A 24,320-nucleotide genomic window follows, 5' to 3' on the forward strand; every position below is an offset into this window, starting at 1 on the left:
GGCACCGAGCCCTTGGCACTGGTTTCACCAGTGCATTCAGCAGCGCTCCCAACACTCTTGTGATAGAGACATTAATTCTCTATGGGGCCACCACGCTGTTAGCCACACTGTGACACATCTGTCAAAGCAAGAGGAGAAAGCAAAGCTACAGCAGCTCTCCGGCTTTTTTTCCTTCCATTTTATTAACCGTAACCACCTCCAGCACTCAGCCTGGCCCCACGCAGCTGCGGCAAGAGTGTTTCTGGGGGTGAAGATCTGGGGGCAAAGATCAACAGCATTCGGAGCAGCAAAGCACCTCACAGGAGACTCCATGCTACATGTTATTTTCAGCCAGCTGAGAGCCAGGGAAACAGTTGCTCTGATGCTGTGATCCATGGTGAGATGCTTCCCCTCCCTATCTCTTGGGAGCTCTTCTGAGGAGCTACAGTAGGAAACGCTGTCTGAGACTCATCATTAAGCCCTCACTTAATTCAAGAGTTACAAGAACATTGGCTTCAACCTGTCTGCAGCTTTCTTTCCTGTTGTTTACTGTCTGGAAGCACGTGTCTTCCACCTAGAGCGAGCCTCCAGCGAGTAAAGCAGAAGGAGCCTGTGGCCATTGCAGGGTTTCTGCAAGCAGCTCTGCTCACTAGAAGACAGGGACCAGAGCCACCTACCCAGAGCCACCATCCCACAAAGCTGAAGCCAATCAGGGATTTGAGCCAGGGGTTTAACAGGAGTTAGAGCTCTCCTTGTGAGCACCTGGGGTAGGATGTCCCTGGGGTTACACCAGCACAGAAGGAAAAGCAGTAAGTGACAGAGGGGGCCAGAACCCGTTTCAGATGAGACAGCCTGCTTCCTACCCCTCCAACAGAAGCCATCAGCAAAAACACACCAACAGAGCCAGAACTTCTGAAATCACACAATTAAGAATAAACCCCCTGTGAGATAAAGCTGTGATGCTCAGCTGGACACCCCCCAGACTCATTTTCCCTGTGCTAAAACCCACGCCCCCTGAGCTGAGCACACCTCACCCAGTAACTGACCCCATCACCCAACCCTCAGAGCCACCAGATCTGCCAAGCCACAGCTGGGCAGAATCACTTTTATTCTGCGAGGATTAGAACTGCTCCAATCAAACGTGCCAGGTAATTACCGCAGTAATGTTATAAAGCAAGGTGGAGGTGGTGAACAGCTCATACTGCCTTATTTAGTGGCAGGTGATTAGTTAAGTTGCAGAGGTGTTTGGTTTTTTTTATCTTCATCTTTCCCTTGTCTGTGAAAAATTCAATTTGCCTTAAGGCAGCACTGAGAGCTCGTACTGACCTAATCCCTCAGCAGCCCAGGCCTGACCTGCTGCAAATTCCCACCTCCATGGAGAGCACAAACCCACATTCCTCTCCCCGACAATACAATGGCCCCTGGATCCACTTACCTTCAGGCCCCGCTTAAAACCTGGGCTGCGAAGCACAGTGTATAATCGAGAATGAAAAGCCAAATCCCTGTGAGCTGGCAGGTGAAAGTGTTATAATGCGTTTTGCTTGTTTGGCAAGCCCTAAAAAAGCATCGTTAAATTTTCTATAGTTCATTCTTTAGAGGCTTATAGTTTTTCCTTCTCCTTCCTTCCCTGCTAGGGTCTTAAATCCTTTCTGCTCAGCAAACATTCATTTTCTTTTGTCCTGCTAGCGCTAACAGTCGACATCTCTCTTTGTCCCTCTCCCTCCCTCCCCGGTACACCTCATTGAGCACTGCTGCTAATAATGTCAGCAGAGACCTGGGAGGGATACTTAAAACCAGAGTCCTCCTGGAGAATCAGCTCGGGGAGCAACTGCAGGCAGAAAGAAGCACTGATTTCTTCTTTCAGCCCTGCAGAAAGAGATAGCTTGAAGTACGCTCTCCTCCCCCTGCATTCAGAAGTCTTAAGCAAATAATCTGAAGGTCGTATTCTAAAGCACAAGTTGTTTCAACACCCTCTCGATGACGCCCTGCCCGGCTGTATCCTCCCGAGGGCCGAACACGAGTGTAATAGTGGCCGTTTCCTCCGGGGAGGTGGACAAGTGGGTGTCAGCGCGCAGCTACGCAGAGGGAAAAGGCACAAATGTATTTACGGGGCTCGGAAGGGAACCGGCGATGGGCAGACAAAGCTACGGCACATCATATCAAGGTGCGGATGAAGCACGTTCCAGCTGCGTAACTCTGCTCCTGCTGAAGTCATTAGTGATGAATTTCCACTGGGAGAAGATAAACGCTCCCCGGCTCGAGGACTTGATGGCAGAGGACGTGCTGTGCAGAAGATAAAGGGAAGATAAAGGGACGGGGTACCATTGCTGGGACTGTGAACCCTGTGGGGGCTTCGCAGGGCCGGGCGGTGGCTGCAGCGGTTGCTTCACCCGCGGCAGGGGGGCTGGCACTGAGGATCTCCCCGGCTTTTGCAAGAGCAAACTGTAAAGATGCACCAAGGCACCTTCCCAGAGCGTCCCCGATTCAGATGGCCACACCGGCGTGCTTGGCGCTGATGTGCAGGTACCCGGGGGCGGGCGAGAACGTCTCCCTGCGCTCCAGCTCCCACCTTTCACAAGCCTTCGCCGAGGTGGTGCATGAGGAGCAGCTCCGAGCCGCTCTGAAAAGAATCCGCCGAGGGGCCGGGCATGACAGCAGGGCCATTTCTACATCTCTACGAAGTTTTTGCTTCCCCAAATGGCTAGTAAATGTAGCCTAGGCAAAAATGGGAGAGAGTAGCGAAAAACGGAGCATGTCTTCTGGAGAGCTCTGACAACCAAAGGTGTTTTATTCTGTGTTTTCCATGAAACAGAGCTGGGAGGAGGAAAAGGGATGATTTGGGAAAATCCTGCTGCTCCCCCTGCACCCGGGGAAGGGGGATGCTGCAGACACGACACGAGGCTCCCCAGGATTCTCCCTCCACATCAAACAAGGCATTTTGCATTTTATATCTTGCTTCGATCCTATCTATCTTAAACTTCAAGCTAAATTATTTAAAAAATCTTTCCATTTAGTCATTTGAGGAAACTTTTTTTTTTTCTCTGGAGAAATTATTCTATCTTTATGTTTGGTAAGGAAGAAATTGAACATGATCGTATTAATTATGGTTCCTTGTTTAACATAAAACTATAATCAAATGACTTATATGTCTAAACAGTTGTGGCATCGGTATTAAGAAATTATGACATTAAAGGCTTGCACTGAAAAGTTCAAAATGTTTAAATTATACATCTCGGAAGAAACCGATGCCACATACAGAGACCTACAACCTTTTTATTTTCAAGTAGAAACATGAAGCAGCAAAACCCTTTCAAAATATACACACTTTTGCTTTAATTTCAAGAAAGTCCTTCGGACGCCTATGAAACAAAACTAGGTTTTTTTAATATTTTTTTTTGCCTAGATTTAAACCATGGTGACTTCTTTAAAAGGGAAGGAGGAGCCTGATTGAGCATCTTCTGATAAAGCCTGTGAAGGAAAAATATTCCTTGGACTTCAATTCCTTTGAATTCTGCAAGGCTGGAGCAGAGGAAATTGTCACTTCTGGCAGGAACTGACTGGCTGGGTTTCTACCAGCCTGGTGGGGACTTCTGGTGACTGTGGCTCCAAAGAGATTGGCCTCAGGTTTGAGGACTGATTTCCTGAGCCAGAAAACCCTGGAGCATTTCTGTCCGCAGTTCAGGGAAAGACTTCCTTCAATTCAGGAGCTGGAGCTGCTCCGTCGCCCTTCTAGAAGGAAGAAAAATAGGACAATTGTCAGTGTAGCTGCTCAGAATAAGTCAGGACGGGGGGTTTCCTTCTGTGGGAAAGACCAAATTGCTATTTTGGGTTCAAAATAAGAACAGTGGGGTTTTGGGGGGGTATTTTTTGATTCATTTTCTTAATATCCACTTCTTGCAGAAGAGGTAAATTCACACGTGAACCAGCTCCACCTCCTGTGTGGCTCTGTGCAGCCCAATCCTGCTGCTGCCGGGCCAGGGGGGTACTTGGAAGTTAAAGTTCTCCTTGAAACAGTGACCGTCTACTTAACCCTTCGCCATAAAGCCCGGAGCTCGAGATAAAACCCCTCTTGCTGATCCCGGCTTCCCAGATTGTAAGGGTGTACTTTGATACCTGATAAAATCAATGGCTTGTGACTGCTGGCTCCTGTGATTGAAACGACGACTGCTTGTAAAAACTGCCACCCATAGCTCGCTAAATTTGACACTAACGACTCGTTCCCAATCTCTCCGTAGGGCACACAGCACAACCAGCGCTTATACGTATTTCAGATCCCAGCATGTAGAATAGCGGAGTAGGTTGAAGGTGACACAATATTACAAAGTGCATTTTGAGTTGCGTAAACACACTCAAAGGTTTTACCGCTCCTGGGAATTGTCTTTGGTGCCTGGGGAACGTGTTATGTTGTGAAAAAACAGCATTTATTGGGATTTTTAAAATGTGTTCAAGAGGATGGGCTCGGGGTAGCATAAATATTAATTATCTCCTCCATTTTTGCATCATTAGAAAAGATGTTTTCGTTCCACACCCAGACAAACGGATCTGGGATGCAAGGGACAGAAGCAAAGCCTCCTGTGAAGAGGAATTACTGTGAAAGGTATGGAAGTGTAAGTTTTACAGAACATTGGGAAGTCGAGCCCCCAGGAGCTAGGGAATTGTCCCTTCCAGGTGCAATTCACCCTGATGAGAGGAGTGGGTGGAGTGGCCATCACACCCCCAGGACACCGTGGACTGGAGGTCTGAGCAAAGCTCCCCCAGACCACACATGTTGGGCATCTCCTGGCCCTTCCAGGCCTGGATCTCCAGCCTGAACCCAGTACAAAAGCTCCGCAACCTCCTAGTTCTTCTCTTCTTAGAAAAACACAACAAATTCCCACAAACGCCAGATTCTTCTTTGCATTTTCTCCACCTGCTGGCAGTGCAGCACCATCAACTGCTCCTGCCCCAGCAAGAGCTATCGGCCGTGTCTGATGCTGACATGGGACACTGCCGTGGCAAAGGAGGGGGGGTGCTGGGCACGAGTCATCAACTTGGGGACGGTCCATAACACCGCCTAACACAGTTGTCTTCCCCAGGTGATGGAGAGGTCCATCGCTGCACAGAGCCACCACCTTCTTCTCAGGCTGGAGGGTGCCTGCGGGCAGCCAGGCTCAACTCTTCCCATTCCCAGGCCAGAGGATGCTCTCAGGGCTGAATATCAAAGGTCTGCTGCAAACAATGTCGGCCACAGCGCATAAACAAAACCTAAAGAGAAGTCACAGCAGTTCCTACAACAAGAAATCACCAGCCGTTAACAAAGGATAAAAGCAAAAAAAATGAGCCTCCAGCCCCCAGTTCCTTCCATCTGCACCGCCCTTGAGCAGGAGGGTGTCCATCACTGGTGAAATCAAAGCTTTCCTCTCCATTGTTTCCTCAGTAGCAGCAAGAACAGCCCATGGCCCTCTGCCACCGTGGAGCTGGATGAAAGCAAGCCAGGCCCCCGCACGACAGGACCCAGGGCTCTCGCTGCCTTTGTATCTGCCCGTGGAGCTGCAGTAAAGCCCTCTCCCAAAGCAGGAGGTAGAGCCAGGCTCACTGGCCAGACACAGTGCCCTGTCCCTCCCGGCCCTTCACCGCTGGAGCACGGCTTGGGGCTGTCACAGCAGCTTTGCTGCAGGCTCAGGACATCCACAGCACAGCGCCTCCGAAGCGGGTGTTCACAGTCCAGCCTGGTGTCGCTACTCCAAAACCCACATCCTTGCGGAGCTCTGCAGTTTGGGTACCTTAACCTGTCCTTTCAACGCATGCAAGAGGGCAGCGTCCTGCGATGGATCCCACGTAAAGATAGACTCCAGGAGCACTGGGTTCACATGTCTCCCTGGCCGCGTAGTACGAGCCAGCTCTAACTATTTACAATCTTCTTCCTGTTTTACACACACAATGCTGCTGCTCTGGTTCTTATACTCCTCTCTCGACATCTCCTGGAGGTCACTGCCAGGACCAGGCTGGAGGAACCTTTGATCCAATTCAGCTTTACGTTTACTAGGGTAAATTAATGACTGAGCCTGGAATAAAACTACTTTGACTTAACAACCTCTATGTTGCCTTGTCTATATAGAGAGTTTGTCCACACTGCAGCGACTGGTAAAACTTCATCTACAGCATCAGGAGCTTGCTCCAACGTGGTCTCCATCAATGGCAATACTTACAATAAGGCTCAGGCAGAAAGTAGCTATTGAACAAGGAACTAAAACCTCTGTTCACCATTACCAGCAAAAGCAAGGTTTGCCATGCAGGGAATATCTTTCGGGGAGATTTGTACCCTAAATGGGGCTTTTCATGAGAAATCCACTTAGTATTCCTCTAAAATTCCAGGAGGGCGAAATCCCCCACTCCTTCATCTCATTAAGAATGAAGGAATGCCAGGTATGTGGCAGGAATCTGGGGTGAGAGGAGGAGTGGGGTATATTTTAACCAAGCTGTTGTGTGGAAGAAAAAAAATTTTGATCTAAGGATCAGGATTTGAAATACATTTCCCAGTGCTGAGAAGCAAAGCCAGCCAGGAGCATCATGCTAGGGGAGCATGGGTCCCAAGGGACACAAAAATAAGTTTAAAGATGACAAAAAACCCCCCAAGCCTGCCACATTCAAAAATCAGAGGTGCTTTTCCTAATACTAAACAAGCTACGCAAGATGTTATGCAAGAAGCTTACTAATATCTCAAACTCAGTGCTGGCAGATGGCATCTACCTTGTGACAGCCCTCCTCATGCGCGTGATGCAATCCCAGGGGCATGTCATGGTGGATACATCTAAGAAAACAGTTTGGGACCTTCTTAAGGCATTTTGCCTCTGGAGTGCTGACAGCTTATTAGTTGACGACTTCTAGATCAGGTGGATTTATCTAAGTGTAGCAGACGAAACGCTGGAAGACAGCTGGTGCTCAAGGTGAGAGAGGTGACAGGGGAGGTCACCCCCAAGGAACAAGGGCCCATGTGCCCCCCCAGGGGACTTCTGGTTATTCTAGCAGTAGCTGAACTTATTTCTAAAATTGTGCAGAGGAGCCCTGTTAAAGTCCCTGCTAGCCCCCAAAGCAGAGGAGGAAGATCAGACCAACAGGACTGTTTCTTACCGGGACGCGGTTGGGCGGCTGTTCAAATGCAGAAACAAGCGTCAGTAAGGCAGGCTCGTTTTTTTCTTATTTTATTAGTATTCTCCTTTGAAGAGAGCAGTAACACCCTGCAGAACAAAATCTCCACATCAAAATCTTTAGTGGAAAGATAAGACTACCCACAATCTGTTTGCACAGACTCAAACTCGCCTCCAAGCAAGCCTCAGACAAGGTAGCGAGCCCCCAGCCTCCCATGCCCGTACGGGACAGTTTTCCTCCTGGGCATACGGAGCCACTTAGGAGCATGGATGACACTCCAGGAAGAGCTGCAGAAACAGGGTGATAAAGAGAAGAGGAGGAAAATCAGCCTCAGCTGCAGCCAACAGCCACCCACCCCTCCTCAGCATCAGGGAACTCGGGAAAGTGCCTACAGAGCAGCCCCACGTGGCACCTCCACGTGCCACCACAGCAGCTATGAGGCTTTTGGGGCTCCGTGATTTTACTTGACCTCCGCTCCTTCCCCACAAACCCCTTTCCAGCCTTCCCACCACCCTTACTGTCTCCTACAGTCATTACTCACCCTCTGCCAGCACCATTCTCGGGTTGGCTTTACCGTTGCAGATACTGAGGCACAGAACGGAGGTCAGAGCAAACAGCCATGGCTTGTCCTGCATAAACGGGCACGAAAATGGTTCCAGGTCTCCTGACTATCGGCGCAGGACTCCCACCACGGTCTCTGCTGCATTAGAAAATGGAAACCAAGCCCACTGCTCAAAAAGAGGAAGAGAAGATCCCTAAGGATATAAAAAAAACCGAATACAACAAAAAAAACCTCAACACCCAAACTCAAAACTATGGCACTTTGCTGGGGATGTGTGATGAACAAGGTGGGGAAAAGGTGTTTGTCAACTAAATATAGGAAACTGAGCACCTGAAAAGAAGGAGTGAAAGGAGCCTGAAGAACTCTTGGCAAACCATGCCAGGGGTTTGAGCCATTTAAAACTGCAAAGTTTTGTTGAAGCTGATGCTCAGGGAACGGCTTGCTATCTGCACAAAGCAGTGGGAGTGAGCAAGGGGAATCAGCGCAGCTGCTCTGTGCCTGACATATCAAACCGGGGTGGAAATCCCACCATATGACTGTGGGGATAATGTTAAATCCATTACAGCATTCTCCCCTCCCCTGCTCATCCCACACAAGCTTCAAAACTTCTGGTTTATGACTGGCTGCTGGAGGATCATTGCAGGCTGTCTCTGGAGGGATAATCCTAAATTTCAAGTGACAGTTCATGGGCATCTTCTCTTTCCTCTGAAACGCTGTCTTACACAGCACATTAAGTATTTCGGAGATTAATAACTGGAGCAAAGAGTTCTAATCTTGGTGTCCTAGCGGAGATTTAGCAAAGAACGGCTAGTGTTTGAAGTCGCTATGGCACAGGAAACATAAGAAGCCTTGAAGACCGAAAGCAAGGCTCGTATGCAGCTCTAACGGAAATCTGGGACATTAAACACGTGGTCTATGTTTAGTCTCCAGGGCTTCTCACTGACGTGGTGTTTCCACTCGGAGCAGGTCTTAGGGACCCTGTGAAAGGTGGAACCCAGTTTGAGCTCTCTTTTAGATTAAATAGACCGAGCTCACCACGCCTGTTAAATTGCAACTCGTACTTTTGTATTCTTTGACCTGAATTAGGTGATAACTGAATTGTATAATAAGGTTACAGGTTGCTTTGAACTTAATATACTGAGGAGCAAATGGGAACCACTTGACCCTCTCTGAACTGGCAATTGCACTTTGTCAGCTCGCAGGACACCCGCCAGGATAAACACACTCCAGGTTTTGAGGTTGCTTGCACAGCAGCTCACTCAACAGCAGCCCTACGATCACTTGGCAAAGGCCCTCACAGTGTCAGCTCAAGTTTCCTGTCCACAGAATGATTTTTTTTTTTTTTTTACTTTTTTTTTTTCCCCTCACAATAAACAGTTTTCTTGTAACAATTCCTCCTACTGCCCCTCACAGAACCAGAAGTCCCATTAAAAAGGAGCCAAGCAGGTGCCTTATCGGCCTGCTCCCCTCCCGGGTGGCATAAGCCAACACACAGAAGACACAGTCCAAGCCCCTTCTGCGTTTGACGAGCCCTGTGCCAATTATATGGAAAACAACCAAATTCTGCACATGGGTATGAGGAAAACCTTGCCACAAGTGTCACAATGGTGGAGCTCCACAAGGCCTCCAACCAACGCTACTGTCAGAATTAATACCGTTGCATCCTCCTGCCCTCAATACCACACGCTCCTTCCATTTTACTCCTGCCAGCACTAATGCTCACAGCAAATTGTATCAGGGGAACTGAATTTAAATGGGTAAAATTAATCCTGTTTTGCAATGTTCACACTTTTCATGGTGCTACTCCAAGCAACCGAATGCCCACCAGCACATGGAGAACAGCCTGGGACTGTGATCACGTTGTCCAAGTTCATCAGTTACTACAGCTATTGTGGGGATAAAGTAACAAATTAACAGCTAATATTTAGGAGATTATAAAATTATGCTTCCTTGAAACTGTTTAAGCAGCTGATCTGGCATCTCTGTACAGAATTAGGCAGCTCTGCTTCGAATTAATGCAAGTGAAGTGATTGGCACAATTTGGCCAAACATTTAAAAGTAATATAACCAACCACTACAGAGACCCTGTTAGGAGTTCATTCTGGAACAGTTTTATGCGCAACACTTATCTACTTATCTATTTAGGAACCAACACCAAGTATCGGAACGCATTTCTGTGTCTCGAGTGCCCACTCTGCCATTATAGCTAAAGACACTTCAGAAAGGGGTCAAATAGCAATGGCACATCATATACTCTACTCCTGGTCACTGATACAAACTGAGATCAGAAAAGACACTTCTTTGGGGTGTAACTTTGCCTGTTTCAGCACAGCACGTTTTTCCACATTCTTTACCACCCATAGAATTGCCTTAACGGTCCTGAAAATTAGTACACCTCCAGGCAGCTAGGGAGAGGGTCAATAGTCCAAATCTGAGGTTACCTGAAGGCAGCAAGCTCCCTTCTCCTCCTCCCCCTGCCCAACAGCCTGTTAGGACCGTGCCAAAGATCCACCAAGAGCTGTATCCCACCCGAGAGCGACCAGTGCTGGGTGCCACAGGAACGGTGTAAGAGAGCAGGTCCGTAACAACGCTTCCTTCATACGCTCGCCAAGGAGCACACAACTGCAGGACCTCCTACACACAGGTGAGACCTCCGTGTTTGACAGCAGGTTTTTTAAAATCATAGATCTGGGTAATATTTTTTTGAATCCAGAAATGTGTGTATCACATCCTGTGGCAAGAAACTCCTCACTTCAAAACCAACAAGCACCTCATGTCCTTTTGAATCTGCCAGATGACAATTTATCTTGAGGCTTTGTGGTCCCTGGGGACAGCATGCCACCAGCTCTTCACCTGCTTTATACCAGTTATGGTCTGAATATTTTCCTCATAGTCTTGCCTAACGGTTTACAGCTCTTGCCAAACTGATGGAGTATGCTTTGGTTTCAGTTCAGCATTTAATATTGATTATTCTTTTGGGAAAGCAATAACGAGTTGCTCAGTGCAAGAACTGAATCCCCGGTGAAATTCAAGCTAGAGTACGCTGCGCAGCAGGACAGGGCCCTGGCTGCAAACCTGCATTTTTCATCAAGGTACAATCAAAGAGGTCAAATCACCAAAACACAGAAGCTAGTGGTAAAGCAAAAAGTTTGCTTTATTGCTAAAACAACTTTTGATAAAAAAGTCACATCAGTCAAGAGCTGCCTTGCTCAGCCACCGCTCTTGCTAAACCACTGAAGGACTGCACAAGATTTGGCAGTCCTTCTAGACTACCCTTTACGGAGGGTTCTGTCTTTACAGCTGGACAGTGCTTTACGTGACCAGGTCTCCAGTTTCAACCAAGACATCGATATTACTGACATAAATGAAATAAAAAAGCATCTGAAATCTCACTGCTTATTCGGCGGTGGTTTAGCAGAAAGTGTGTAGCAGGAAGGAAATCAAACAAGATGCGAGTGCAGGAGGCCTCGGGAGGAAAGGCACAGATGAGCGCCTCCTGCCTCCAGCAGCACAAGGCATCCATGCCCCGACACACGCTCACTGTGACAAGCGAGGGGGACGCCTGCTGGACTGACTCGCTTGATACAAGCCTTGATCCAACTTCTGGATCATGCAATAACAGCAGTATGCAATAACCAGTACATTTTAATTAAATAAAAAAAATGTAAATCATATACTCTTCAAAAACCCCTGAGTCTTACTATGAAAGTTTATAAGATGGTATTTTTCTCTGAATGTGCTGCTGTTGCGTTCCTCCTTGCTGACACACACGCTCCTGGGCTATGCACGAGCACTGCAAGTGCTCTGACCATTCCAGCTGCCTCCCCAGCGTGGCTCGTCCTCCTCATTCAAGTAACTGGATGAGATGCTTAGAGCTCTCTGAGCTGCCAGCCAGGCTAGATGAGGCCTGCACTCCATGCACAGCTCACACTGCAACCCAGTAACTCTTCTTTCCTCTGCACCGTTATCTCCATTCGAGGGTCTATGACAAAGGCGCGGTGCTATGCCTGCTCAGAAGGATTGCCTGTGCTGGATGTCAGCGCTCTGCTAGGTGCTAATGCCTCCGTTGTCCGCGGGGCCTGCTTTGGAAGGCGAATGGGAACATAGACATTTGAAGCACAATGTTCCTTGAGGTATTCTCCTCCTTTTTCTTCATAGTCTTTTCTGGTTATCCAGCCTTCCTCGCGGGTCATGTATTCCACTGCCCAATCCCTGGCCCCATACCAGGCATCTAAAACAGGACTGGAAGCAAGGTGAACCTGGATGGAAGGAAAATAGAATGATGTCGATTCAACACAGGAGAGAAAAGCCTTTTTTACCCCGATTACACTAGTATATGACACAAACCACTGAATTTCATGAGTCTGAACTGATTATTCAGTGCCTCTGGGGAAAAGTAATACTAGGAATGGGTTTGAAGTGTGTTTTCACCTTGAGATCAATTCTTCCAAGAGCCTGCTGTGTTTCTACAGGTTGAGAAAGCACACGGGTGTATCACATTCACAACCAACAGCCCTCACAGCTAGAAGAGTTTGGTAGTACTGAAAAACAAGTATAAAGTGCGCCAGCAAAACTTCCTCCCTGCTTGAAGTAGCAGGGAGCAATACCGCAGGCTAAGAAATCGCTGTATATGGGAAAGGACCACGTGTACTCTTTCCACTGCTGTAGATTCATACTTCCCTTTAAGTTATTTCTGTTACTTTCCTGGTTCAGCTATGGACTTGCTAGACTAGACACCACGTAAATCCCACGTGTGCTACCTATGAAGTGACAGATTCCTGACAGGACCACACTACAGACTGCATTTTAATGGAAAGAAAGCTCCTCTTATTCAGTTACAAGCAGCAACCTTAGAAAGAGAGGAAAATATGCTCATTTTCTTCCTATAGACACAAGTTACACACAACTTAGCAAGCAATATCCTTCCTAAAACTACCAAGTATACAGCTGTAACTAAGCTTCTGTCAGTCACACCTGGCTCACAGCTACGTACAATAACTTTACAAAACAAGGGTTGTGGAATCACAAAATTATATTTGCACTGTGTTTTGTTTTTTTTTTTTCTCTCCTTGATTTTCTATTCAAGAAGTTATTAGATTTGAGAAGACAAGGTGGTTTCAGAACAGCCAGGGAGACTCTTGCAAGTCTCCTTACAAAATGCATGACAAACTCTGGGACTTGCCCAGCTTGTACTGTGCCTGCTACTAAAAACGTAGCAGGGGATCACAGGTTTGGAAGATACTCAAATTAATCTCTTTTGCTGCTGTCCCAGACAGTCATTACATGTAACAATCTGAACATGTGACTTAGTTTTGAAGTAAGCATAGATTTTCCCAGCAACTACTCCTAGCTGTTACTTGTTCCAGATAGTAACTGTCCCAAACTTAAGAAATCAATCTGCAAATTTCCAGCCAAATGTGCTTGTGTGTGCATGGTCCTTTAGCTGAAGCAAGTTTTCCTTTTCCAAGGCGCATACCCTACTCTCCCTGAAGCCTTCAGAAGGAGCAATGGTATCTTTGCTTAACTTTCATTTCTCTCCGGTCAAAACAGCTGTTTTCAGTGTCTTGTCATAAACCACTCTCCATTCCCATGCTCTAAGTACACCCACTCTGTACCTCTCCCAACCTGAATTCCTTTTGAACACCAACGAACAGACTGTTCACGGAACCATCATGTCAATACGTGTACCTGAAAAGACGACTGGAACGGCCTCATTTCAAGGAGTTCCTTCTGAACTCTGGCTTTCAGTCCAGGGTACATTGTATTTCCACCAGTGAGAAAAACATTCTGCACAAGAATAGCCTGTTGCTCCTTTGGATACCTACAAGGAACAAAACCCAACATCAGTCTTTCTCAAGGACATCTATCCCTATGAACTGAGGTGATACCTTGTCTTCAGGATTCACTCTGAGAAACTTCCTTCACTTCCCTCTGTGCTCATTTGTTTGCTGGAAATTCAGGGGGTGGCAGAAGAAAATCCTTAAAGCACTCTGTGCACTGTACCCCACAAATCAACAACTCCATAGAGTTGGAATTCTTACATTTCAGAAAATGCAATCTCGTATGTTCACACAGTTCAGGAGTGACATTTTGTTAATGCTAAGTTGTCTGGAAATAGTTGTTCACAGCAAGCGTGCCTACATCGTAACTTAAAAATGTCACCTCTGATTTTGGTCTTACAAAAACAGAGACTGCCAGCTCATTCTTTCAAGGGATGGGTATTTACAAGGGTTTGTTGTTTCCCTGTATAACAAGTTGGACCAGGAGTCTCTGAAGTGGGACGCGTTCAGGACAATCCACCGGGGTGCAGGAAGAAGGTATTTTTTGTACCATTAATAAATAAGTTACGATAGCATTTATTTCACCTTTATCTCAACATTTTTTAATTTCTACTTTTGTGTATGGTTTTAAATGTACATAATATACTAGCTCAGTAGTATCTGTATGTAATTTATAAATAAACATATACTGGAGGTGTGTGGCCACAAATTTTTTACTGATGGGTTAATTGATCAAAAAAGTTTGGAGACCACTGACTTAAGCAGTTACATGTGGTTTTCGTAATAGGAAGACATGTCTAACCTGCAATGCTCAACCCCACCCAGAAGAACTATTCAAACATATTTTCTCATATTATTGTTAAGCAACCAGTACTGCAAAAGCTGCTATCAAAACAAGACTAGCTTATTTAAGAAAGTGACAAGTAGTTTTGTAAACTCACCTCTCAAGGACATACTGCATGGTTTCTGCTATACCAGACTGGTCTTCTCCTATCAGGGAGGGCTGGAAGACAATCTCTGGAGCCCTGATTCTTTCAGTGCCAAGGAAAAGCTGGTGGTACTCTGCCAGGTTAAACACGGGCTTTAAAAAGATGAGATTGAGAAGCAGTGGGAAATTGTGTTAAAGAACAGTAATATTCTAGAATAAGCAGAGTTTCCAAGCAATTCTGTACAAAACCCAGATGGTAATGCTCTCGCAAAGAAAGGGCCCTGCTGTAAAAAGTTCCAAAAGGCCAAGGAACCTGGACTTTTCCTATACTTTACTCTGTTTGGTGCCACTCAATCCTAAGGCTCAACCTCACAAGTTGAAAGCTGTGTCCACTGGGATGTGATATTGGGCTATGGATCACACAAAAAAATTTGAGCAGGACTTTTTTTCCCTAATAATGTGGCGCTGCTACAACAGGCACTGCCTGCAGAGTGAGCCAAGCGTGTATATTCATGTTCTAAATCATCAGCTAATACTGCAAGGACTTCTCGCTTGATGTTGTGTTCAGATAGTTTAAATATCTCTTCCAAGAGCAGGCAAACAATGTTTGCATTTGGAGAAATGTTAGCAGACTAGCTGGACAATTGGGAGGCAGCAACCTCTAACACAAGGTACAGACATAGAAATCAAACCTGCACTGCAGCAACAGGCTTCTCAGCTTCAGGCTGTTCCTCAGCAAATAAAGGTTCAAACTCATTAATGCTTTCCACATCCTCCAGTGACTGTTCACTGCCTAATGGATCCAAATCAGGAGTCTGGAAACAGAGAAAGTATATTATGGTAGGTTAGCTCAGATGTGCTATGCACATACGTGACTTCAATTCTGGTGACACATTTGGAAAATTCAATGCAGATTTCCTCAAATCTCAACTCTTTAACACGCCTGAAACAAAATACGCTGTTCTGCAGCACTGAGGACAAAAATCAAAATGGTGAACAACTCAGAAAACAGAAGTTCAGACAGACATTCACTCAAAGCATAAAAATCAAACACTTTCAATAAATTTATTGCAATGCCAGCTCAGAAATTAAAGGCCTTAGTCAACAGTCTGACTGCCAGGATCCTAGCCACCCATGTCCTAAATATAACAACATACTAAAACTTTTTAAAATAGCTTTTTAAATCGGTTAAAAATTGGTGCACTCACAGCACTTCTAACTGCTCTATAATTACCATAAATTCCCTGCCTTGCTTGTGTGGGACTGGAAAACAAATATTTGCTGGCTACAAAGCTGCCACAGTTTCAACTGCCTAGCATTTGCACAGGGGATATACCAAAAGCCATTATATTTCATACAGATGTGAAGGTGCTGCCAAAACCCGTTCCTAATAAAAAGCATCACTCAAAATCCTAGGAGCAGCTTTTTAATTCTCTCCTTTGTTTTTGTGTTCCATTGTTACCTTTGGGATTTTGTTGCTAAAGGTTTGGTTTTGTTATTTCAAACTTGAAAGATTTGTTGCAATGTCTAGCAAGCAATACCAGGATGAGATAAAGCTAAATCATTTAAACATTCTTAAGTATCTAGCTTACATCCATTTAAAACACAAGCAATTACTCATACTGACGTTCAAGCAATGTTCATTGTTACAGCAAACAAATGATAGTCACCTTAAGTTATCTCCAACATTTATGCTTTGTTAAATCCATTTCTTTTTATGTCTAAAAAGAACAAACAGCAACAGAAAGGAACACAAAACGCAGCTGAAGACTTGGCACAGACCCTGGGACAACATAATTAGCTTTTAAACTCCCTTACACAGCCACAGAGGGATGGCCTATCTTCACAAATGGGATTCGGTGATAATTGTAGGTACTCTCACAAAGCACAGACCAAACAAAAAGGCTTGTGGATTCATTCCAAGGTCTGAGACTCCACCTGGCAAAGTGTGGGACCCATGACGGACAGTCATAACTTCAGCAAAGTTACAAGAAGCTGATAGTCTTTCAATTACCTTTTCCTAGAATAATTTCTTTTGCCAGAAGGCAGAAAGATTCTTTACCACAATGGTAAGCCCATCATCTATCTCAATTTCACTCTAAGGCAGTCATTCTGATTCTTACACAAGCTTTGCTGGTAAGAACAGGCAAAATGTAACACCTAGAAGATACCAGCTCACCTGCTAGTTTTGGCCACATCTCAAGCTCCACATAAGACACAAGAACTCCTGTATCTGCCCCCGCTCTCCTCTATGCTTCAATTTTCTGTTTTTCTCTCTACCTTTTCCTGAGCAAAGACTGATATAACTAAAAGAACTCTCTCTTATGTGACTTGAAAGGCAACTACACGTAAATGCACAAACGGACTTAGACCATCTCTTAAAAATAGCTGCTATGTGCTGGGCCTGTATTAGTCTGGCAAAGCAGGCAAATAAGCTTCTCGTCTTGAAGAAAACTCTAACAGCCAAGTGTAGCAATTAATCTTCCATTGTTAAGTAAACAAAATAGAACATACTGCTTAACTGCACCAAAAAAAGATAGCCAAAATGAAGGCAAAGGGTTAGTTGTTTACCATAAAGTTCTCTGCACCTGAAAGGGAAGAACAGAAAGGAAAACAAATACTGTTTTTAACAAAAAGCTTGATAGGATCTTCTATACCTTTAATACAATACTAGAAGCATTTAAGGACTGTTGTTTTAGGATTAAAACCACCTGAGATTTAAGTACTTAAAACTCCATGTCATTTAATTGTCAAACACTGAAAAAAAATATTATCTTTAGCATACCAGGAACACTTACTTCACCAAAATTAATGCAAAAGCAAAGTTAGAGGTTGCTTTAATGTATGAACAAAATCATTACGTTAGCTGCTGCAATTACAGCCCTCTAAGCAAGTCAGCCTTAAGGACAGTGGCTGGCGTACTCTGGCAGGAGTAAGTACAAAGGGAAGCAGTAGCATCTTCAGTGGTACTTCCTCTGACACATTAGGGCTGTTTTCTTGTTCTCCAACTTCTTAAAGATGTGCAAGAAACTGTTAAGGAAACTTACTGATTTCATATAACTGTATACTTCAACTACTGTCAGGAAGCCTAGAGATTACGCTTAGAACTATATGGAATCAAACTGTAAGATATGTCCCAGAGCACAGTGCAGAGCAGCACAATAAGGGTTACTGATTTCAGGTATACTCTATGAAATCAAACCTCTCTCTTTCTCCTCAGATCAAACCTCCCAGCTGCATAGGAAAGCTGGGAAGAGAGAAGCAGTTACCAAATTACCAATGAGTTGCAGTGTGTTAAAGGAAAAGCTTAGTTCATCAATAAAAGTCTGAAGGGGTACATTTTCAAGCATAGAAACTTAATTTTCTCAGAGATAAGAGGAGGATTAACTTGGTGAAAACATTATACCTCTGGCTTGCTGTCCACAACATCTACTTCAATATTGACTTCTGCCTGTAGGATTTTCTGCTTCGTTTGTTCAACGGACAGACTCAATTTATTGATGTAGGACTGAAGTTCTTCTGCAGAGTCCATGTTCAGCTCCACCAAAGCTTTGTGGAATTGATCCATTTGACCATCTTCTAAAAGTTCCTACAGACAGATCGGAGTTAGCTGTGATGAACAGTACAGGGTAATCAACTATGTGTCAACTGTACATGTACAGATACTTTGCCTTCATTACTAGATATCCTGATGTACACGCTTCATCAGCATTCAAAATATTTCACAAAAATACTGTCCACAACCTGGACGTGTCTTCTGTATCATTAATTTCTCCCTTTTATCTTGCAAGTAACCTTAAAAAGCTCCCATCAGAAAACACACAGGACAATCATAGCTTCTTCACAGTGATGCCTGACCTTCTGATAAAGCCAGCCTCGCTCCAAAAGGATCACGCAGAAAACTTTGCCTGGATTACCTGTACGTATAGTAACCTGTCCAGCCTCTCTTGGTCAAGCTGGAGCTTCTCTTCTCGACGACGTGCATTGAGTTCTTGAAGTCGACGTAGCTGCTGCTGCCGCCTCTCCTGCTTTTCCTCTGATGTCAGAGTGCTTCCCAGTAGCTTGTTAGAAAAAGGCAACTGCATCTTGTGCATGTTGTTCTCGTAGTACTCTGGGGACCGCCACTTCTGTAGCTCTGCATGTTTTGAAAGCAAAATAACTGTTTTGCCAGGCTGAAAACAATGATTCGTATGTTGTATGCACTTCACGCTAAGTTCAGACTTAGAAGAGAGAAGGCAACAGTACAGACCAAGTTTCTGCCCACCTCTTGGCAGCTGCCCCCATATTTAGCTACCCACTGAGAGCACTACCTTCCAGTCACATACTCCGTGCACACGGGTCTCAGTGCTCTGCTCTTCAGCACGCAGGAAGCACAAAGTACTGAGAAGTGGGAAGCGCACACTAACGTCTCTTCTCTCTTCCCAAGGTAAGGGAGAGTTCTCACACATTTCTAAGGACTCCTGCAGGCTCTTTCACGAGTGACAAATTTAAGAAAACACTTTTCTTCAGCCACTACTTAAGATGACATTTATCATGGAAATTTAAAACTTCTTTAATTCACAAAAAGTCATCAGAAGTGTCCTCTGCAATTTTAGAAAACTTAAAGCAGGTAAGAAACATGGCCAGATACAGAAATCATCCTAACCAATTTAATATTTTCTGGGAAGTATAAAGTAACTAATAAACACATTTTAAATTCTTTTCCTCTGAAATAATACAATTTTTTTATTCACAGAGAAATTTGAACTGATACAATTTTTTTGTGTGTGTGATTTAATTTTGTTTCTACCTCAATGTTAAATTCAAAACAGTTGTCAAGCATTTCCCATGAGGTAGATTACCAGAAAGACAGCTATGAAGAAAGCAAAATACTTCTGCCAGAATCCCAGCCAGTTTGACAAGGGATAGAGAGGACAAAGCTAAGTTTGGATGAATACTACCTAGTAGTAAATTGCAGCTGGTTTTACCTTCTATGTAGTCCTCTGCAATGTAGCTATGCTCATGTAGTATTTCCTCCATGCGACTGAGAGTGATGGCAGCAAAATGTCCGGGGTATTTCAGCTGAAGGAGACGTTGGAGATACACAGCTGCTTGACACCCTCCAAGATTAATACGTTTGCAGTTTTTAGCATCCAACCTGAAAATGCAAAGAGACACAACTGAGACTGGAGAGATCCACAAGTTCAGCCTAAAACCGACTGCCTAGTTTCCCCAGTATTACTTAATTTCTGATATGGTCAAGTAGACAGGTGAATACTCACATTTCAAGATTCAGTTATCAGAGAATCTAACACATCTGCTTTTCTCAGACAATAAATAAGCATAATCACTGCTTTGTTTTTTTGCAGATACTTTCTGAAAGGCTCTGTTCTGCTATATAAAAAAATAAAATAATAATTTTGGCTACAGCAAGGAAATGTTCTACTTTAAGAAGGGAAGTGATGGTTAGTGGAGCTAAAAGTAGTTCCTTTAACCTTTGTAACATTTCACAGTTGGTCAGATGTAACCCTCCAAAATTTGAAGCATCTATCAGATATAATAAAGCCATTTCCTGCAGTAAGGTTTTAAAAAAAGAAAAGAAATAAAAAAGTAGAGCAACATGCAGCATAATCAGTATGACAAAAGCCTCAAGAACTGGAGAAATCTCACAGAGCACGTTCTTTTGTCCTACACCTGCTTTAAAACTTAACATACGTCTTTTAACGCCTGACCTTACTTGGGGCAGATATCCCCTTCTACTTTTGAAAGTACAGATCTACACACAAATAGTAACTAAAAATATGCATAAGGACAGCACTGCTTCTTCAATTCAAAATTCAACAGAACTTAGCAAAATCTACAGACCTAGTTTTAACTCATCAGTATAAATTAAGACCTGAAAGAGCTTATACTGCAGTAGCTGGAATACTGAATGCTAGAGAAATTGGTATTGGCATCACTGAAATGTCAATGCCTGACAAAAAGAGGCTGCACCGTTCTTAAGACGCCAAGAACTCACCTGCCTTCTAAGACTGGCAAAATGTGCGTACACTGATAACCCGAAGATATTACCAAACCACTGCAGGGCCAGTTCTGCCTTCTGTTGTGGTAAAAACTGTACAAGCTATCTACGCCATAGGACACTTTTGGCACCTGATAACACTCAAAAAGCAGCTCTGACATCATTTGTCTTGAATAAAGAGGATTGCACACCGCTTCTGTCAAAACAATTGGATGATCAACACAACCCTGTAAGAGATAAGAGAAAAGAAAAATAATAAAGGCATGAAGGGAAAATCCAGGGATACTTCTTCTTTTGACCTTCATCAAGAATTCCTCCAAAACAGCAATGAGAAAGCACTCTATGTGCAAGCTATTCATCATGCAAGATAAATTATATCTAATGCTTAAGGGGGTAAAAAAGAAGTCTTGTCTACAACTGGGCTCCCAACGTTAATTCAAACAAAGAATAAACTCCTAAGGGTGAAGGAGAATGGGTTTTTAAAAGCATATACGAACTATTAAAAATCTAAATAACCAAAATCTATACAATGAGGAGATGAAGTGCGAGTGAAAACTGGTGAAAGTTTAGTTCAGCGCTTGGTAAAGCTTTCAAACCGGTGCTGTCACTCAGGTAAAAGGCTTCATGGTCTGAGGAGGAACCCTCCGCTCAACCGGGTATCCAGAACAATGAGCACTGCTAGTAATGGCACTGTCTCAAATGGCACTTTCTCAAAAACCCATCCTGGGCACTAGTTCTCAGCCACAGCCTGACAACACGCTGCAGTCCAAACTTCTCGCCCTGCAGCTGTGTCCTCCCGCTTTCGTTTCACCACAAAACTAGGAAGAAATGAGGAGAACAGCGGGGTTCAAGAGACACCCCTGGGGAGCACCTGGCCAGGCCAGGGTCACTACAGCAGCTTCCTCAGAGCCCGTCCACCTGGGCCATGAGTTCCTGCGAGGCGGGGGTCAACCAGGGGCGATGCCGGACCCCTCATTCCCACCACACACCCAGCATAACCTCCCCCTCCACCCAAGACCCCCTCAGGGCCGGGCCTGGTCTCACCGGCGGCCTCAGGGCCCCGGCCCAGCGTCTCCCCGCCACCTCCCCGCCCGGCGGTACCTGCGAGGCGACGCCGAGGCGCTGGAAGACGTGGTCGAAGAGCAGCTCCTGCAGCTCCAGCTGGACGGGCACGTTGCGGTCGAAGGGCGAGCGGAGCAGCCAGCGTAGGGGCTCGGGGCTCCCCAGGTCGTTGCCCACCTGGGTTTCGGCGCCGGCCCCGCCGCGGGCCCCGCGGCTGCGCGCCGCCAGCGAGCGGAACCGCAGCAGGGGCTCCGCGGGGACGGCGGGGTCGGGGGAGGCCCAGCCCGCCCGCGTCTGGAAGGAGCCGTTGTCGATCACCAGCGGCACCGGCTGCGGCGTCCGCACGGCCGCGCCAGGCTCCAGCACCGGGTCGGGGGCCCAGCGCGCGTCGCGGAAGGCGAACACCCGTGAGGCTGCCGCCATTTTGTGCCCGCCCCGGCCGCCTCCGGCCGGCAACGCGGGCACCGACACACGTTCCGGGACGCGGCGGGGCCTGTCCTCCCCCAGCCCCCCTCTCACGCAGGGACACCCGCGGCCTCTGTCACTGTGAGTTAAGCTCGAACCTTGAGACCCCCCCTGGTGTCCGTGAGCGACGTGGGAGTGAAACGCCGCTGCACTGGCCTGTGCCAGACCAGCCTGGGGGGTCCCCCACACAGTGGCTGCTTCCTCAAGGCTGCCGCAGCGCTCAGCATGCTCATCTCCCTGATGAAAAGAGGTGCCAGTCGCGGTGGAGATGTCCTGGCCTTTTCCACGGGCGTGTGCCAGATGGGAGACGGGCACAGCAGGTGGGAGCCATCCCACCATGGCGGTGGAGGGAAGGACAGGCCGCCTGCCCAACCCAGACACCAGCTCAGCTCTGGGGAGAGGCAGGATGGACCCCGAGAGGTCCCTGTGACATGACTAAGGGAAACACTTCATGAAAACTGAAGAGGTCACAACTTCTGGGATTGGCTCCTTCCCATCACTCCTGTCGGTACCTTCGTGGACAAACCACCAACAGCCTGGTTTTCAGAAGTGCCACCAACCCGCTGTGGGAAATGGTGACTGCAAATATTTAGCATCCTTGAAGCTCAGGTCATTAATGACTTTTCTCACTTGTTTACCCAATGCACAAAGTAGGGATAATAGCTTTCTTTTATCACGCAGGGTTGTTATTAACGTGAATTAATAAGAATTTGCAAAGTTCATTTAGATCTTGGGATTAAAAGGCTCATTTCAAGGGGCTGTTACTACATAAAAACAAACACATGCACACAAGCGAGAACGTTAAATGCATGCAATCATTCATAATGTGCACTTACATAGCTGCTCTTGTCTAAGGTTTGCTGAGAGCTACACAAACAATTACCGTAGCTAAACAACCCCCTGTGTGGTAAGTGATAGATAATGGTTTTATTTTATTGAAGGAGAAACGCACAGTGTGATGAATATCAAGTTACCAGAGTCACATAGCTGTTCCTACTTTGATCACCACTGAACTCCTTTACTATTAAGTAATACATTTATAGACACATATCCTATGAAACATGCTAGCTTGCCTTTCTTGGAGGGAAGGCAGATAGGCAATGAAAATACAAAGGTTTATTTTCCTAATGGATTAACTAATAGATAGAAACATAGACAGCAGGCTAAAAATAGAGTCCATGTTAATATGGGAGATATTTGTGCTCTGTGTCAAATAAGAAAGCCTGGGAGAACTAATTTTTAGCTAGTCATCCTCTACACATTTTTGCAGGGTTGATTCTGTTTTATTGATTTCTCAAACATAAACTTGGCTACCCAGTTCTTGGTTATCTCCCCTATATCTGAAAACATCCTTTAACTATTGCTTTAACATAAGCCTTGAAAGCTTCCTAACTTGTATTTATCCTTTAAATAGCAACTGAAGGAAGGACAGTCAAATCAGATGTTTTCTCATTTCTTCTTATCCCATGTTTAATCCTTATTACTCCCTCCCTCCATAACACAGGGCTATTCTTTTTGCCAACCATGCTGAGTATATCAGCGGTCTTCTTGTGATTTACACAGTGATGCAATGAGGGTTATTAAAAGGTAGTTAGTAAAGCAGAGCAGGCGAGCTGTTCTAAACTTAGTGTAACCTGAAGCAAGCAATGAAGTACCCTCTGGTTCCTTTGGTGAATGATCTGACCTTTCATCTTCTTTTCTTCTGGCTTTGTTTGCCATTTGTAATGCTGTTGATCATAATCATTATCTGGCTACAACTTCTACTTAATGAAGGTAAGTTCTACAGTTGATCAGATAAAATGCTCCTACATAAAAGCTTTATCTATTAGCTTCATCTTTAAAGCACTCGGCTAGTTATTTTTAGGCTAATGCTACCTGTCACAGAAGGAAACTAAAGGTTTTTTTAGTACTATTGGTAGCATACGGAAAATCAAACTCAAATTAATATGCTATTCTGTTAAAAAATGCTTATAAGACGAGCTGCTGCCAGCTGTTCTTCCTTACCCTATCCCTTTTTCTCAGAGGTAATTTAATTTAAGGAAGGCAAAGGACAAGTAATTTTTGTAAATTTCTATAAAAGATCCCTCAGAGAGCAAACCTAACTCTAATTTTGCACACTTTCAAACTCTGGCATTATGGTTCTCGTACATGTCTTTTTTGGGATGGGAGGGTGTTACTGGGGAGCTGTTAAGGGAGTCTTTTATCAATGCTAAGGCTGATAGAAAATTTTTGAAGTGAGCAGGACATACATTTTAATTTATTTGTGTATTTTGCTCCTCTTTCCATCACTGATTCTTATTTCTAACACGTCAGTAACTAATAACAGGCTTTGGTTTAGGCTAGTAATAGGCTTGCTGATGTGCTCCTGAGGATAAAGCTTTGCTAGTTTGTTCGGATTGCATAAGCAATCCCAGC

General features: G+C 45.2%; 1 protein-coding gene across 2 annotated transcripts; it reads right to left on the reverse strand.

Moving 5' to 3' along the window:
• Positions 1–5,090: 5,090 nt before the first annotated feature.
• ACTR5 (actin related protein 5) lies at positions 5,091–22,811 on the reverse strand. 2 transcript variants are annotated; one of them, XR_012589636.1, is made up of 12 exons: positions 21,480–22,805; positions 20,376–20,605; positions 19,345–19,514; positions 18,295–18,512; positions 17,784–17,966; positions 15,070–15,192; positions 14,391–14,530; positions 13,358–13,490; positions 11,371–11,928; positions 7,649–7,835; positions 7,090–7,196; positions 5,091–5,246 (listed from the first exon to the last, which is right to left on the reverse strand). XR_012589636.1 is itself a non-coding variant. In XM_074605202.1 (9 exons), the coding sequence occupies exons 1-9, from the start codon at positions 22,242–22,244 to the stop codon at positions 11,671–11,673; spliced, it is 2,220 nt and encodes a 739-aa protein (XP_074461303.1). In that variant the 5' UTR covers positions 22,245–22,811; the 3' UTR covers positions 10,806–11,670. The 2 variants fall into 2 exon arrangements, 1 of the variants encoding a protein (XP_074461303.1); XM_074605202.1 differs by lacking the exons at positions 5,091–5,246; positions 7,090–7,196; positions 7,649–7,835 and having other exon boundaries at positions 10,806–11,928; positions 21,480–22,811.
• Between the last annotated feature and the right edge of the window lie 1,509 nt (positions 22,812–24,320).

This window comes from Larus michahellis, chromosome 12 (assembly GCF_964199755.1).
Source record: "Larus michahellis chromosome 12, bLarMic1.1, whole genome shotgun sequence".
NCBI lineage: Eukaryota > Metazoa > Chordata > Aves > Charadriiformes > Laridae > Larus > Larus michahellis.

Bases quoted from the DNA above. Each gene is read 5' to 3' on its own strand.
- ACTR5 (XM_074605202.1), bottom strand. From the start codon at position 22,244: ATGGTGGGATGGCTCCCACCTGCTGTGCCCGTCTCCCATCTGGCACAC. The intron at 20,606-21,479 runs GTACCGCCGGGC...TATCTCTTACAG, and splicing joins GCCTCGGCGTCGCCTCGCAG to GGTTGTGTTGATCATCCAAT. The intron at 19,515-20,375 runs GTGAGTTCTTGG...TTGCATTTTCAG, and splicing joins TTGCCAGTCTTAGAAGGCAG to GTTGGATGCTAAAAACTGCA.